This window comes from Scyliorhinus torazame, chromosome 24 (assembly GCF_047496885.1).
Source record: "Scyliorhinus torazame isolate Kashiwa2021f chromosome 24, sScyTor2.1, whole genome shotgun sequence".
In the NCBI taxonomy this organism is placed as follows: domain Eukaryota; kingdom Metazoa; phylum Chordata; class Chondrichthyes; order Carcharhiniformes; family Scyliorhinidae; genus Scyliorhinus; species Scyliorhinus torazame.
The window spans coordinates 22,230,802-22,247,272 of NC_092730.1; the positions used below are offsets into that span (position 1 = coordinate 22,230,802).

The 16,471-nt window shown below is 57.1% G+C and overlaps 1 protein-coding gene across 1 annotated transcript in view; it reads right to left on the reverse strand.

Annotated features, from left to right (window-relative positions):
• atg2a (autophagy related 2A) overlaps positions 1 to 16,471 on the reverse strand; it is a 152,492-nt gene that overhangs the window by 43,411 nt on the left and 92,610 nt on the right. Inside the window, exons 14-20 of the mRNA XM_072489455.1 lie at positions 15,310 to 15,539; positions 14,468 to 14,603; positions 11,107 to 11,325; positions 6,009 to 6,110; positions 3,958 to 4,042; positions 711 to 885; positions 3 to 72 (exon numbers count right to left, since the gene is read on the reverse strand). Of these exons, the coding sequence (XP_072345556.1) occupies positions 3 to 72; positions 711 to 885; positions 3,958 to 4,042; positions 6,009 to 6,110; positions 11,107 to 11,325; positions 14,468 to 14,603; positions 15,310 to 15,539 (1,017 nt within the window). The remainder of the gene's footprint in view (positions 1 to 2; positions 73 to 710; positions 886 to 3,957; positions 4,043 to 6,008; positions 6,111 to 11,106; positions 11,326 to 14,467; positions 14,604 to 15,309; positions 15,540 to 16,471) is intronic.

Here is a 16,471-nt window from a genome sequence, read left to right on the forward strand (position 1 = left end):
ACTTGATCCATAGTTACATGCTTGCCCTGATAGTCCAGCCAGATTGGTACTTCGGAGGTAAATCGAAATTCCCTGCCGTAGAGAGAGAGATGGTCCATTAGAACACGCGTGGTTTCTGATCCACCGAATGCCCGACCGCCGGAGAACGACAGCCGGCCCAGGGTGCGGGGGAGGTCGAGGGATTCAAGCGTCGGTTTCTCTGCGCTGTGGCGCTCCAGGAGGTGAACAAAATGCGGGAGAGAGGGAGAGAAAAACGGGGGGGGGGGGGGGGGGGGGCAAAGGTTTACCAGAACGGTAGGTGCCAGGGGTTTGCGTGACAAGGCAGGGGAAGCCATGGCTGAGCAGGTTTGAAGGAGGCTCAATAAGAGGCATTCAAAACCTCGAAGGGGTTTGGTTAGAGCCCAAATAAGGTGAACATTCTTTTCAATGTCGGTGAGCAGGGGAACAGAGATTTGCCGTGACTGGCGGAAGATATGGGAGGGAGAAGCTGAGGGGGGCTGTTCTTTACCCAGCGAATTGTTGTCACCTGGAATGAGCTGCCTGAAAGGGAAGATTCAATAGGAACTTTCATGAGGGGAATTAGGTAGGAGACTCGGAAAGGGAAACGGGAATATCTGCGGGGAAAGAGGAATGACGGCCGGATCAACTGCATTTCAAAGAGCTGACCGAGGTACAGTTCCGCGATCGAAACCTCCCATTCAGCGGCGTACCTGAAATAGATGGGCTGCTCCGAGGAGGAGGAGGCCGTGGACGAGGAGCTCTGCTCGCTGAAGGTGGTCTCCATCGAGGCGGTCATCTCGGGCAGGCTCGGCGCGGGGTCAGTGTCCCTGCCCGCGGAATCGGCGTCGAAGGCTCCGCCGGCTCTCTGGCCGGGGTCGGGCTTGGCTGCAACGGGAGAGCGGAAGAGGCGCGAGGTTAAAGGGCGGAACGCGGGAGGGGAACACCCCCCCCCCCCCCCCCCTCCGAGGTAGGATGTCGAGAGGGAGCGAGCGTGCCCCGTCCTTCGTTCGCAGGATGCCCCCCCCCCCACCCCCTCGGAACCCAGCGGGCCCGTGGTCCCAGGGAGAAGGGTCGGCCGTTAAAGACGGAGGTGAGGAGCGAGTTCTTCGACCTTTGTGACCCTGGCCCGCAGAACCCCAGTCGCGGGGCATACTCAAGGCCGCAGGTCGATAGATTGCGGAGACTGAGGGAAGCAAGGGTTAGAGGGCAGGCATGTGGGGAGCTGAGGACAACATGGGATGAGCTGTGATCTTATTGAAGGGGCTCCATGCTCCCCTGCTGGATTAGTACACATCGCAGCACAGCAAGACTGCAAGCAAGTGAGACGATTGACCAGATAACCTGTCGATTGAAGGGTAAATATCGACTAGGCCACCAGGGATAAACTCCCCCTCCTCTTCCTCCAATAGCCTTTGGCCCTGCACTTCCATGATCATTAGGGTCATGGCTGATCATCCAGCTCAATGGGCTGAACCCGCTCCCCCCCCCCACCCCCCAATGTCTTTTGATCCCTTCGCCCCAAGTGCCGTATCTTTTAAAAAAAAACATTTTTTCATTCTCCTCCTTTTTCACATTTTCTCCTAGATTTACACCCGATGAACAGTAACGAATGTAATGTCAATCCCCACATCAATAACACCGATCCCATCCTCCCACCAAACCTCCAGACATTAGCCCGCACGTTCACATAAACAAATGACAAAAAGAAATCAGGAATCACCCACAGCCACCATTAACACCCACAGTCCCCCCCCCCCCCCCCCCCCCCCCCAACCCTCCCACCCACTTCCCCCCCCCAACTAATGTTCGATGTTATCCAGTTCTCGACAGTGCATAATGAATAACGCCCATGAATTGCCGAACCCCTCCATCCTTCCCCTCACCTTCCCCTTTTCAAGCGTCAAAATTTCTAGCAGGTCCCCCCGCCACGCCAGGGCACAGGGTGGAGAGGTTGATCTCCATCCCAACAGGATCCGCCTTTGGGCGATCAACGAGGCGAAGGCTACAACATCCTCCTCCGCGCCCGTTTCCAACCCTGGCTGGTCCGACACCCCGAATATGGCCTCCCGGGGGCCCGGGTCCAGTTTCCCGTGCACCACTTTAGAGATTACCCTAAAAACCTCCTCCCAGTGATCCTCCAGCTTTGGACAGGACCAAAACGTATGAACGTGATTAGCGGGGACCCCCCGGCAACGTTCACACACATCTTCTGCTCCTCCAATAAATCGGCTCATCCTCGCCCTCGTGAGGTGCGCTCTTTACACCACCTTCAGCTGTGTCAGCCCCAACCTCACACACGATGTCGAGGCGTTCACCCTCCGGAGCACCTCACACCAGAACCTCTCCTCCATATCCTCTCCCAACTCTTCCTCCCACTTTGCCTTAATTCCTTCTTGCGGCGCCTTCTCCCTCCAAAATAGCCCCATAAACCGTCGATAATACCGCCTTCTCCAGTCCCCCTGTCGTCAGCACCTCCTCCAGCAATGTGGAAGACGGCTCCTCCGGGAAGCTTTGTAGCTCTTACCTGGCAAAGTCTCAAACCTGCACGTGAAATGAAAATCACTTATTGTCACGAGTCGGCTTCAATGAAGTTACTGTGAAAAGCCCCTAGTCGCCACATTCCGGCGCCTGTTCGGGGAGGCTGGTACGGGAATTGAACCGTGCTGCTGACCTGCCTTGGTCTGCTTTCAAAGCCAGCGATTTAGCCCAGTGAGCTAAACCAGCCCAGTGAGCTAAACATTTCCCCCTGCTCCAGCCCATGCTTCGCTCCCAGCTCCTTCAATCCTGCAAACCGACCCCTAAGAAACAAATCTTTTAGTGTCCTAATTACTTTCTCCTCCATCTCCAAAAATTCCTATCCCACTTCCATGGCTCAAATCTATGGTTCCCCCGAATTTCCCTTGACCCTGCCCCCAACCGGAAGGGCTGTCGAAACCGCCTCCAAATTCTCAACGAAGCTATTATTACCGGATGAGTATCTCCCCGGGGACGTCGGGTGCAGCGCTGTTGCTAGCACCTTCAATCCCGACCCCCTGCCCAAACTCTCCTCCATTCGGAGTCATTGGGAGTCCAAGCGCTACATCTAACTGCGTCTTGAACACAATGTTTAGGCCTCAACTACTTCCTGTGGTGACGAATTCCACAGGCCGACCACTCTCCGGGTGAAGAAATTCCTCCTCATTTCTGTCCTAAATGGTCTCCCCCGTACCCTCAGACTGTGACCCCTGGTTCTGAACACCCCCACCATCAGGGAACATCCTGCCTGCATCGACCCGGTCCAGTCCTGATAGAATTTTGCAGGGTGCTTTCTTTAAATAAATTTAGAGTATCCAATTATGTTTTTTCCAATTAAGGGGCAATTTAGCGCGGCCAATCCACCTGCCCGGCACATCTTTGGGTTGTGGGGGCGAAACCCACGCAGACACGGGGAGAATGTGCAAACTCCACACGGACGGTGACCCGGGGCCGGGGTCGAACCTGGGACCTCGGCACCATGAGTGCTAACCACTGTGCCACCGTAGAATTTTATAGGTTTCTATGAGATTCCCCCCTCATTCTTCAGAACCCCAGCGAATACAATCCGAACCGACTCAGTCTCTCCTCGTACCGTCAGTCCCGCCATCCCAGGAATCAGTCTGGTAAACCTTCGCTGCGCTCCCTCGAGAGCGAGAACATCCTTCCTCAGGCCAAAACTGCCCACAATACTCCAGGTGTGTCCTCACCAAGGCCCTGTGCAATTGCAGCAACACATCCCTGCTTCGATACTCGAAACCTCTCGCAATGAAGGCCAACATACCATTAGCCTTCTTTACCGCCTGCTGCACCTGCATGCTTACCTTCAGCGAATGGTGCACAAGGACACCCAGGTCCCGCTGCACACTCCCCTCTCCTCATTTATGGCCATTCAGATAATAATCTGCCTTGCCCTGGTAATGGCTGGCCTGCCGATGTTCTTACCTTCTGTTGCAGTCTCAACAGGGACGACGGGATTGATTCCAGTCGCAAAACTTGTGAAGAAATCCTTCAGGAAGAATAAGGCATCCTGGGGAGTGATGGAGAAGAAGGTGAAAACAGCAGACATCCAGCACGAGAGGAGTTACCAGGTAGGAGGAGGATAACGGAAAGGAGCGACGGTCCCACTTTAATCATTGAATTTACAGTGCAGAAGGAGGCCATTCGGCCCATCGAGTCTGCACCGGCTCTTGGAAAGAGCACCCTACCCAAGCCCACATCCCCACCCTATCCCCATAACCCAGTAACCCCACCCAACACTAAGGGCAATTTTGGACACTAAGGGGCAATTTAGCACGGCCAATCCACCTAACCTGCACATCTTTGGACACTAAGGGGCAATTTAGCACGGCCAATCCACCCAACCTGCACATCTTTGGACACTAAGGGGCAATTTAGCACGGCCAATCCACCTAACCTGCACATCTTTGGACACTAAGGGAAAATTTAGCATGGCCAATCCACCTAACCTGCACATCTTTGGACACTAAGGGGCAATTTAGCACGGCCAATCCACCTAACCTGCACATCTTTGGACACTCAGGGACAATTTAGCACGGCCAATGCTCCTAACCTGCACATCTTTGGACACTAAGGGACAATTTAGCACTGCCAATCCACCTAAGCTGCCCATCTTTGGACACTAAGGGGCAATTTAGCACGGCCAATCCACCTAACCTGCAACATCTTTGGACACTAAGGGGCAATTTAGCGCGGCCAATCCACCTAACCTGCACATCTTTGGACACTAAGGGGCAATTTAGCACGGCCAATCCACCCAACCTACACATCTTTGGACTGTGGGAGGAAACCGGAGCACCCGGAGGAAACCCACGCAGACACGGGGAGAACGTGCAGACTCCGCACAGACAGTCACCCGAGGCCGGAATCGAACCCGGGAGCCTGGCGGCGCGAGGCAGCAGTGCTAACTGCTGTGCCGGCCCAATTGAGAATAAGGGGTCTCCCATTTCAAGATGGATGATGTGAGGAGGAATTTCCTCCCTTCGAGGGTCGTGCGTCTGGGATTCTGCACCCCGCCCCCCTCCCCCAGAGAGCAGCGGGGGCTGTGGGTCATTGAATTTGTTCACGGCAGGTTTCTGATGGACGAGGGCTGTTGGGGGTGGACGGGGGTGGGCAGGGGACGTCGGGGGCTGTCGGAGGTGGACGGGGGTGGGCAGGGGCTGTCGGGGGTGGGCACCCCGAGGAAACCCACATAATGAGAGAGGGGAGGAGGGCAATCCAACTGGCAGAAGAACTCCACGTCGTAGACATTTAGGGGAGGCAGCGGCAGAGTGGTAACGCCACTGGACTAGCAATCCAGAGACCCGAGGAGACACGGGTTCGAATCCCACCCCGGGAGCTGGTGGAATTGAAATTCGATTAATAAGATCCGGAAAGCTCAGTCTCAGTAACGGCGGCCGTGTCAACGATCATCGATTGTCGTAAAACCCCCCTGGTTCACTAATGTCACCTCTAGGGAAAGGGGGAAATCTGCCGTCTTTACCCCGGTCTGGCCTACACGTGACTCCAGACCCCCCCCCCCACCCCACACACAGCAATGTGGTCAACCATTAACCGCCCCCCTCTGAAATGGGCCGAGCTCGGAGCTCGGTACAAGGGGGGCAATTAGGATGGGGGACAAAATGCTGGAACTCAACCTGCAGAAAGATTGAAGAAGCAATCGGATGGCGTGATGGTGACTGAGAGGGCGAGTCAAGTGGAGGGGAGTGAAGCGGAGGATGAAATATGGGTTGGAGGAGAGCAGGAGAAACAGAGCGTGGTGCAAAGGAGCGATGGTGTGTTAATGATAGAGAGGTTGACACACAGAAAGAGAGAGAGAGAGAGAGACAGAGAGAGATAGACAGACACAGACAGAGACAGACAAAGAGAGGCAGAGAGAGAGACAGGCAGGGAGAGAGAGAGACAGGCAGGGAGAGAGAGAGCCAGGGAGAGAGATAGAGACAGACAGAAACGTTCAGTAGGGTTCAGCTACTCACCTGGTCAATGTTGAGGCGAAGTGGCATGAGGGAGACACGTAGGCAGCATTCGGGACCGCCAAGACCAGATTCTGGGCGCACGTGAAGGGCCTTAATCGTCAGCTAGGAAACAAAAGTGCGAAGGCGATCATTGCAACGCAGCAGAGAGGGAATCCCACTCCTCAGTCTCCTCCCCCCCCCCCCCCCCCCCCCCGCACTGAGACCAGAGCAGAGAAAAGGCCGAGGGGGAGATTGGATTGAGGGTGTTTAAAACCATGAAGTGTAAATAGCATTGACAATGGGTTCGCAACAATGGCAGTTTGAAGGCGATTGCAAAACTAACCAGAGGCGGCACGAGGGGAAATTCTTTCAGGCAAGGAACGGTTGGGGTTTGGAACGCGCTGCCGGATAGGGCGGTGGAGACAGAGGGCGGCATTCTCCAGCCTCCCAGCCGCGTCAACGGGAATTCCCATTGAAGCCACCCCGCGGCGCCGGGAAACCTGCGGCCGGGATTGCCCTGCTGGAAGGACCGGAGAATCCCTCCGGCAGAGAACGGCCGGAGGATTCCGGCCAGAGTCAACGGCAGCGCCTGCGACAGGGATAAATACACGGAGAAAAAAAAGGTAATGGGGACAGAGCGAGGGGGTAGAACCAACTGGGTTGCTGTACGAATGGGCCAGCATCGGTTTAAACGGGCTGAATGGACTCCTCCCGTGTGGTGTTGTTCTACAACTGTAAAACCGCACTGCACGCAGGAAACAGGAGCCGGCCATTCAGCCCCTCCCCTCTGGCCCACGGCAATATTTGATAAGATCACGGCTGTTCTGATTGAGGGCTCACCTCCACTTTCCTTCCTGTCGTCCCCCGCCCACCCCCAACGTCCCCTGCCCACCCCCGTCCACCCCCGACGTCCCCTGCCCACCCCCGTCCACCCCCGACGTCCTCTGCCCACCCCCGTCCACCCCGACGTCCCCTGCCCACCCCCGTCCACCCCCGACGTCGCCTGCCTACCCGGGTCCACCTCCGACAGCCCCCGCCCACCCCCGACGTCCCTTGCCCACCCCATTCACCTCCGACAGCCCCCGCCCACCCCCCGACGTCCCCTGCCCACCCCCGACTTCCCCTGCCCACCCCCGTCCACCCCGACGTCCCCTGCCCACCCCCGCCTACCCGGGTCCACCTGCGACAGCCCCCCGCCCACCCCCCGACGTCCCCTGCCCACCCCCGTCCACCTCCGACAGCCCCCGCCCACCCCCGACGTCCCCTGCCCACCCCCGTCCACCCCGACGTCCCCTGCCCACCCCCGACGTCCCCTGCCTACCCGGGTCCACCTCCGACAGCCCCCGCCCACCCCCGACGTCCCCTGCCCACCCCCGTCCACCTCCGACAGCCCCCGCCCACCCCCGACGTCCCCTGCCCACCCCTGACGTCCCCTGCCCACCCCGTCCACCTCCGACAGCCCCCGCCCACCCCCGTCCACCTCCGACAGCCCCCGCCCACCCCCCGACGTCCCCTGCCCACCCCCGTCCACCTCCGACAGCCCCCGCCCACCCCCGACGTCCCCTGCCCACCCCCGTCCACCCCCGACGTCCCCTGCCCACCCCCGTCAACCCCGACGTCCCCTGCCCACCCCCGTCCACCCCCGACGTCCCCTGCCTACCCGGGTCCACCTCCGACAGCCCCCGCCCACCCCCGACGTCCCCTGCCATCCCCCGACGTCCCCTGCCCACCCCCGTCCACCCCCCGACGTCCCCTGCCTACCTGGGTCCACCTCCGACAGCCCCCGCCCACACCCCCGACGTCCCCTGCCCACCCCCGACAGCCCTCGTCCATCAGAAATCTGCCGTGAACAAATTCAATGACCCACAGCCCCCGCTGCTCTCTGAGGGAGCGAGGCTTGGTGCAGAATCCCAGACGCACGACCCTCGAAGGGAGGAAATTCCTCCTCTCATCATCCATCTTGAAATGGGAGACCCCTTATTCTCAATTGGGCCGGCACAGCGGTTAGCACCGCTGCCTCGCGCCGCCAGGGTCCCGGGTTCGATTCCGGCCTCGGGTGACTGTCCGTGCGGAGTCTGCACGTTCTCCGTGTCTGCGTGGGTTTCCTCCGGGTGCTCCGGTTTCCTCCCACAGTCCAAAGATGTGCAGGTTAGGTGGATTGGCCGTGCTAAATTGTCCCTTAGTGTCCAAAGATGTGCCGGTTAGGTGGATTGGCCGTGATAAATTGTCCCTTAGTGTCCAAAGATGTGCCGGTTAGGTGGATTGGCCATGCTAAATTGTCCCTTAGTGTCCAAAGATGTGCCGGTTAGGTGGATTGGCCGTGCTAAATTGCCCCTTAGTGTCCAAAGATGTGCCGGTTAGGTGGATTGGCCGTGCTAAATTGCCCCTTAGTGTCCAAAGATGTGCAGGTTAGGTGGATTGGCCGTGCTAAATTGTCCCTTAGTGTCCAAAGATGTGCCGGTTAGGTGGATTGGCCGTGCTAAATTGTCCCTTAGTGTCCAAAGATGTGCAGGTTAGGTGGATTGGCCGTGCTAAATTGTCCCTTAGTGTCCAAAGATGTGCAGGTTAGGTGGATTGGCCGTGCTAAATTGTCCCTTAGTGTCCAAAGATGTGCAGGTTAGGTGGATTGGCCGTGCTAAATTGTCCCTTAGTGTCCAAAGATGTGCAGGTTAGGTGGATTAGCCGTGCTAAATTGTCCCTTAGTGTCCAAAGATGTGCAGGTTAGGTGGATTGGCCGTGCTAAATTGCCCCTTTGTGTCCAAAGATGTGCAGGTTAGGTGGATTGGCCGTGCTAAATTGTCCCTTAGTGTCCAAAGATGTGCAGGTTAGGTGGATTGGCCATGCTAAATTGCCCCTTAGTGTCCAAAGATGTGCAGGTTAGGTGGATTGGCCGTGCTAAATTGCCCCTTCGTGTCCAAAGATGTGCAGGTTAGGTGGATTAGCCGTGCTAAATTGTCCCTTAGTGTCCAAAGATGTGCAGGTTAGGTGGATTGGCCGTGCTAAATTGCCCCTTTGTGTCCAAAGATGTGCAGGTTAGGTGGATTGGCCGTGCTAAATTGTCCCTTAGTGTCCAAAGATGTGCAGGTTAGGTGGATTGGCCATGCTAAATTGCCCCTTAGTGTCCAAAGATGTGCAGGTTGGGTGGATTGGCCGTGCTACATTGCCCCTTAGGGTGGAGCTGCAGGAATAGGACGGGGGAGTGGGCCTCGGTTCGGGAGCTCGTTCGCAGGGTCGGCGCAGGCGGAATGGGCCAAATAGCCTCCCTCTGTACTGTAGGGATTCAATGGTACTGTGCCCCCCTAGCTCACGAGGGGGAAACATCCTCTTAACATCTAGACCGTCATGCCCCTCTCAGGAATCCGAGCAAAGAGTAGGCCATTCAGCCCCTAAAGCCTGTCTCACCATTCAATGAGATCATGGCTGCTCTGTGGCCTAACTCTACATACCTGCCTTTGCCCCGTATCCCTTCATATTTTTGCTCAACAGAAATCTATTTCTCACTCTTCAGCTCCATTCACTTCCTAGTTAGTGATGCTGTATTTACGTTAATCTGATTAAGTGCCTGTCCTCTCCCGACTATTAATTTCATCAGGACCCTGGCCTACCTGTGACTCCAGGTCTCATATTACAGCAGAGTCAGAGAGATCCACAGCCCAGGAAAGGACGTTCGGCCCATCATGTGCGCGCCAGTCAAAAACAACCACCTAACCATTCTAACCCCATTTTCCAGCACTTGTCCCACAGCCTTGTCTGCCCTGAGATCGCAAGTGTACACCCAAATGCTTAATAATAATCTTTATTACTGTCACAAGTAGGCTTACACTAACACTGCCATGAAGTTACTGTGTGAATCCCCTCGTCGCCACATTCCGGCGCCTGTTCGGGTACACGGAGAGAGAATTCAGAATGTCCAATTCACCCAACAGGCACGTCTTTCGGGACTTGTGGGAGCAAACCGGAAGAAACCCACGCAGACACGGGGAGAACGTGCTGACTCCGCACAGACAGTGACCCAGCGGGGAATCGAACCCGGGACCCCGGCGCTGAGGCAACCACTGTGCTACCGTGCTGCACTTCTTAAATATTATGAGCGTCTCTGCCTCCACCACCCTTTCAGGCAGCGAGTTCCAGACTCCCACCCCCCTCTGGGGGAAAAGGTTTTTCCTCACATCCCCTCCAAACCTCCTGCCCCTCACCTTAAATCTCCGCCCCCTGGTCATTGAGCCCTCCACCAAGGGGGAAACGTTTCTTCCTGTCTACTCTATCTGTGTCCCTCACCATTTTATACACCTCAATCCCGTCCCCCCTCAGTCTCCTCTGCTCCAAGGAAAACAACCCCAGTCTATCCAATCTCCCTTCATAACTAACACTCTCCAGCCCAGGCAACATCCTGGTAAATCTCCTCTGCACCCTTTCCAGTGCGATCACATCCCTCCTATAATGTGGATTCCAGAACTGCCCACAATACTCTCGCTGTGGCCTAACCAGGGCGGCACAGTAGCGCAGCGGTTATCACTGTTGCTTCACAGCGCCAGGGTCCCGGGTTCGATTCCCCGCTGGGTCACTGTCTGTGTGGAGTCTGCATGGGTTTCCTCCGGGCGCTCCGGTTTCCTCCCACAAGTCCCGAAAGACGTGCTTGTTGGGTGAATTAGACATTCTTTTTTTTAATTCTAAATTTAGAGTATCCAATTCATTTTTTCCCAATTCAGGGGCAGTTTAGCGCGGCCAATCCACCTACCCTGCACATCTTTGGGTTGTGGGGGGGGCGAAACCCACGCAGACACGGGGAGAACGTGCAAACTCCACACGGACAGTGACCCAGAGCCGGGATCGAACCTGGGACCTCGGCGCCGTGAGACAGCAGTGCTAACCACTGCGCTGCCCTAGTTGAATTGGACGTTCTGAATTCTCCCTCCGTGTACCCGAACAGGCACCGGAGTGTGGCAACTAAGGGCTTTTCACAGTAACTTCATTGCTGTGTTAATGTGAGCCTACTTGTGATAATAATAAAGATTCTTATAACCAACGTTTAATACATTTCTAACATAACCTGTGGTCAGATCTTGACATCTGGCGGAGTTGACAGTGCCAGCTTGGTGCTGGGTGCGGCTCCACGTACCATGTTGGAGTGAGCCCGCCTGGGCATCTTCTCGCTGGTGTACAGGTAAAGGAACTTGTTGATTTGGGAGGCGGCAAGACGGTCCCGGATCTCCAGCTCCTGGACGATGAAGACTTGCCGTGCGATTGGCTGCTCCTCCAGCTCGGGGGCCGACGGCTCAACTGGGCCTCTCTCAGGGCCAATGGCGGGAGCGGGATAGGTCTCGTGCTGGAAGCTCACCTTGGGCGGGAATCGGAGAGAGCGGTTCGATCAGTGGAAATGTGCACATTCCCGTATCTCCCTTCCCGTCTCTTCCAGTTATAATTTACGCCGAGCAAGCCTCCATGAACAGCAATGAGGTAAGAACCGATCATCCGGTTTCAGCTTGGTATTGACTGAGGGAGGCCGGGGCACCGGGAACGTCTTCGCCAACAGGACAACCCCAGCGCAGCACTCCCTCAGTACTGACCCTCTGACAGTGCGGCACTCCCTCAGTACTGACCCTCTGACAGTGCAGCACTCCCTCAGTACTGACCCTCTGACAGTGCAGCACTCCCTCAGTACTGACCCTCTGACAGTGCTGCACTCCCTCAGTACTGACCCTCTGACAGTGCAGCACTCCCTCAGTACTGACCCTCTGACAGTGCAGCGCTCCCTCAGTACTGACCCTCTGACAGTGCAGCGCTCCCTCAGTACTGACCCTCTGACCGTGCAGCGTTCCCTCATACTGACCCTCTGACAGTGCAGCGCTCCCTCAGTACTGACCCTCTGACAGTGCGGCGCACCCTCAGTACTGACCCTCTGACAGTGCATCACTCCCTCAGTACAGACCCTCTGACAGTGCAGCACTCCCTCAGTACTGACTCTCTGACAGTGCAGCACTCCCTCAGGACTGACTCTCTGACAGTGCAGCACTCCCTCAGTACTGACTCTCTGACAGTGCAGCACTCCCTCAGTACTGACCCTCTGACAGTGCAGCACTCCCTCAGTACTGACTCTCTGACAGTGCAGCACTCCCTCAGGACTGACTCTCTGACAGTGCAGCGCTCCCTCTGTACTGACCCTCTGACAGTGCAGCACTCCCTCAGTACTGACCCTCTGACAGCGCGGCACTCCCTCAGTACTGACCCTCTGACAATGCAGCACGCCCTCACTACTGACCCTCTGACAGTGCAGCGCTCCCTCAGTACTGACCCTCTGACAGTGCAGCACTCCCTCGGTACTGACTCTCTGACAGTGCAGCACTCCCTCAGTACTGACCCTCTGACAGTGCGGCACTCCCTCAGTACTGACCCTGTGACAGTGCAGCACTCCCTCAGTACTGACCCTCTGACAGTGCAGCGCTCCCTCAGTACTGACCCTCTGACAGTGCGGCACTCCCTCAGTACTGACCCTCCGACAGTGCAGACCTCCCTCAGTACTGACCCTCTGACAGTGCAGACCTCCCTCAGTACTGACCCTCTGACAGTGCAGCACTCCCTCAGTACTGACCCTCCGACAGTGCAGACCTCCCTCAGTACTGACCCTCTGACAGTGCAGCACTCCCTCAGTACTGACCCTCTGACAGTGCGGCGCTCCCTCAGTACTGACCGTCTGACAATCAGGCGCTCCCTCAGTACTGACCCTCTGACAGTGCAGCACTCCCTCAGTACTGACCCTCTGACAGTGCAGCACTACCTCAGTACTGACTCTCTGACAGTGCAGCACTCCCTCAGTACTGACCCTCTGACAGTGCAGCGCTCCCTCAGTACTGACCCTCTGACAGTGTAGCACTCCCCCAGTACTGACCCTCTGACAGTGCAGCGCTCCCTCAGTACTGACCCTCTGACAGTGCAGCATTCCCTCAGTACTGACCCTCTGACAGTGCAGCACTCCCTCAGTACTGACCCTCTGATCGAGTACTCCCTCAGTACTGACCCTTTGACAGTGCAGCGCTCCCTCAGTATTGACCCTCTGACAGTGCAGCACTCCCTCAGTACTGACCCTCTGACAGTGCAGCACTCCCTCAGTACTGACCCTCTGACAGTGCAGCGCTCCCTCAGTACTGACCCTCTGACAGTGTAGCACTCCCCCAGTACTGACCCTCTGACAGTGCAGCGCTCCCTCAGTACTGACCCTCTGACAGTGCAGCATTCCCTCAGTACTGACCCTCTGACAGTGCAGCACTCCCTCAGTACTGACCCTCTGATCGAGTACTCCCTCAGTACTGACCCTTTGACAGTGCAGCGCTCCCTCAGTATTGACCCTCTGACAGTGCAGCACTCCCTCAGTACTGACCCTCTGACAGTGCAGCACTCCCTCAGTACTGACCCTCTGACAGTGCAGCACTCCCTCAGTACTGACCCTCTGACAGTGCGGCGCACCCTCAGTACTGACCCTCTGACAGTGCAGCACTCCCTCAGTACTGACCCTCTGACAGTGCAGCACTCCCTCAGTACTGACCCTCTGACAGTGCGGCATTCCCTCAGTACTGACCCTCTGACAGTGCAGCACTCCCCCAGTACTGACCCTCTGACAGTGCAGCACTCCCTCAGTACTGACCCTTGGACAGTGCAGCGCTCCCTCAGTACTGACCCTCTGACAGTGCAGCGCTCCCTCAGTACTGACCCTCCAACAGTGCGGCGCTCCCTCATTACTGACCCTCTGACAGTGCAGCACTCGCTCAGTACTGACTCTCTGACAGTGCAGCACTCTCTCAGTACTGACCCTCTGACAGTGCAGCACTCCCTCAGTACTGATCCTCTGACAGTGCAGCACTCCCTCAGTACTGACTCTCTGACAGTGCAGCACTCTCTCAGTACTGACCCTCTGACAGTGCAGCGCTAACTCAGTACTGACCCTCTGACAGTGCAGCACTCCCTCAGTACTGACTCTCTGACAGTGCAGCACTCCCTCAGTACTGACCCTCTGACAGTGCAGCACTCCCTCAGTACTGACCCTCTGACAGGGCGGCACTCCCTCAGTGCTGCAATGAAGCATCGGCCTAGATTATGGGCTCAGATCCCCGAATTGATGGCTCCAACGCGCAAACTGTAACGAGGCACCATTGAGACGCAGAAGAGGGGGAGCATCAGTGGTGCGATCCCTCCCCTTGGCTCAGCAACTCTCAGCAGTGCATGAAGGGTAGGGGTGCCCCGTGTTCTGCGGCGGAGTGAGGTGATGGAATGCAGCACGGCACCCCAGCAATATAAACGGCCATCCAGTCAACTCAGCTGTCAAGTGGACCTGCCTCGCCCAGTCGAATAGCGGGCTGATTGCCGGGGGCGGGAGAGTGATCAGCGATCACTTGGGAACTGGTTCTGGCCCCCCCCCCCCCCCCCCCCCCCCGGGAACCTGGACTGGTGGCAGAGGTCGGACTGCCCCCCCCCCGTGCCGGCATTACCTTGGTGAGCTGTATCTCCATGAGGATATCGTGGTTGCGGCCGCTGCCGCCCTGCGTCCGCCACGTGTTCTGCGGCCGGTTGGGGAAGGCGGAGCGAGACGGCGAGCTCCTGGCGCTGACCGCGACCGGCTTCGGCCTGTAACGGGCAAAGGAGGCAACACAGGGGTTACGACAAACGGGTCTGCACTTGGCATCCATTCCAATTGAGCATTTCCAAGGGGCCGAACGGCCTCACCCTGTTCCCACACAGGAACATTTCCGAGGGGCCTCACGGCCGCCTCCTGTTCCCACACAGGAACATTTCCAAGGGGCCGAACGGCCTCACCCTGTTCCCACACAGGAACATTTCCAAGGGGCCGAACGGCCGCCTCCTGTTCCCACACAGGAACATTTCCGAGGGGCCGAACGGCCTCACCCTGTTTCCACACAGGAACATTTCCAAGGGGCCGAACGGCCTCACCCTGTTCCCACACAGGAACATTTCCGAGGGGCCGAACGGCCTCACCCTGTTCCCACACAGGAACATTTCCAAGGGGCCGAATGGTCACCTCCTGTTCCCACACAGGAACATTTCCATGGGATGCGTGCACATTTGGAAACCTGGAAGGGCCGTCCTTCAAAGTCAATTAACGTTTTCCAGGCCGAGATCAGGAGAATTTTCTGTAAAGGGATGTGGAACGCAGAACTGGAGGAGGCCATTCAGCCCCTCGAGCCTGTTCCCTGCCGATCAAACAGATCCCGGCCGATCTGTATCTTAGCTCCACTCGCCTCCTTAACATCTGTCCCCTTGACTGAAACGGGTCGACAAAGGGCCCCGGGCCGCCGTCCCGGTCTGAACCTACCTGGGAGAATGTGCGTGCACGGACGTCAGGCGAGCGGAGCCAAAGTCCTTGCCGCCGTACAGGTGCCAGACGACGGAGATCTCTCGCAGCATGATCCGGGAGTCGGGGACGGGAAACCTGGCCGGGGCCTTCAGCAGGTCCGTGCTCCCGATGGGCCTGGAGAAGTAGCCGTCCTTTATGGAGATGCAGTCGGCCGTCAGCTTGGAGACGACCGGTTCGCCGTCTTTGGGCTGAGAAAGCGGGGGGGGGGGGGGCGGGGGAGAAACGGAAATAATCAATCAGCTTTCTCTCCCGACGAGCACAAAATGAACTGGACGATCGGCAGAACTGCGGCAAACGGAGTTTGACCCTGGAAGGTGTGAGGTGATGCATTTTGGGAGGATTAACAAGGCAGGGGGACACACAATGAACGATGGGACCCTAGAAAGTACAGAAGACCAAAGGGACCTCGGAGTGCAGGTCTATAGTTCCCTGAGGGCAGCAGGACAGGTAGATAAGGTGGTTCCAGAGGCCTATGGGATCCTTCCCTTTATTAGTTGAGGCGCCGAATATAAGAGGTTATGACGGAGCTGTATACAACGCTGGTTAGGCCGCAGCTAGAGTACTGTGTGCAGTTCTTGTCGCCACTCTGTAGGAAGGATGTGATTGCCCCTGGAGAGGGTACGGAGGAGATTCACCCAGGATGTCGCCTGGAGCTGGAGCGTTGCAGCGATGAAGAGAGGCTGGTTAGGCCGGGGCTGCTTTCCTCGGAGCGGAGAAGGCCGGGGGGGACGGGGACGGGGGGGGGGGACCTGATCGAGGTGCACAAAATTATGAGGGACATAGATAGGGTGAGAGAGGGAGGAACCTTTCCCCCTTAGCCGAGGGTCAATAACCAGGGGGCACGGATTGAAGGCAAGGGGCAGGGGGTTCAGAGGGGATTTGAGGAACAACCTTTTCGCCCAGAGGGGGGGGGGGGGGGAAATCTGGAACTCGCTGCCTGGAAGGATGGGAGAGGCGGGAACTCGAACAACAATTCGGAAGCGTTTAGATGAGCATTCGAAACGCTGCAGTATACAAGGCTGCAAAACGGGATTAGAGTAGGTCGGTGCTTGTTGGAAGGCACAGACAGAATGGGCTGAAGGGCCTCTTTTTGTCAAACTCTAACCCCATCCGCTCCAGA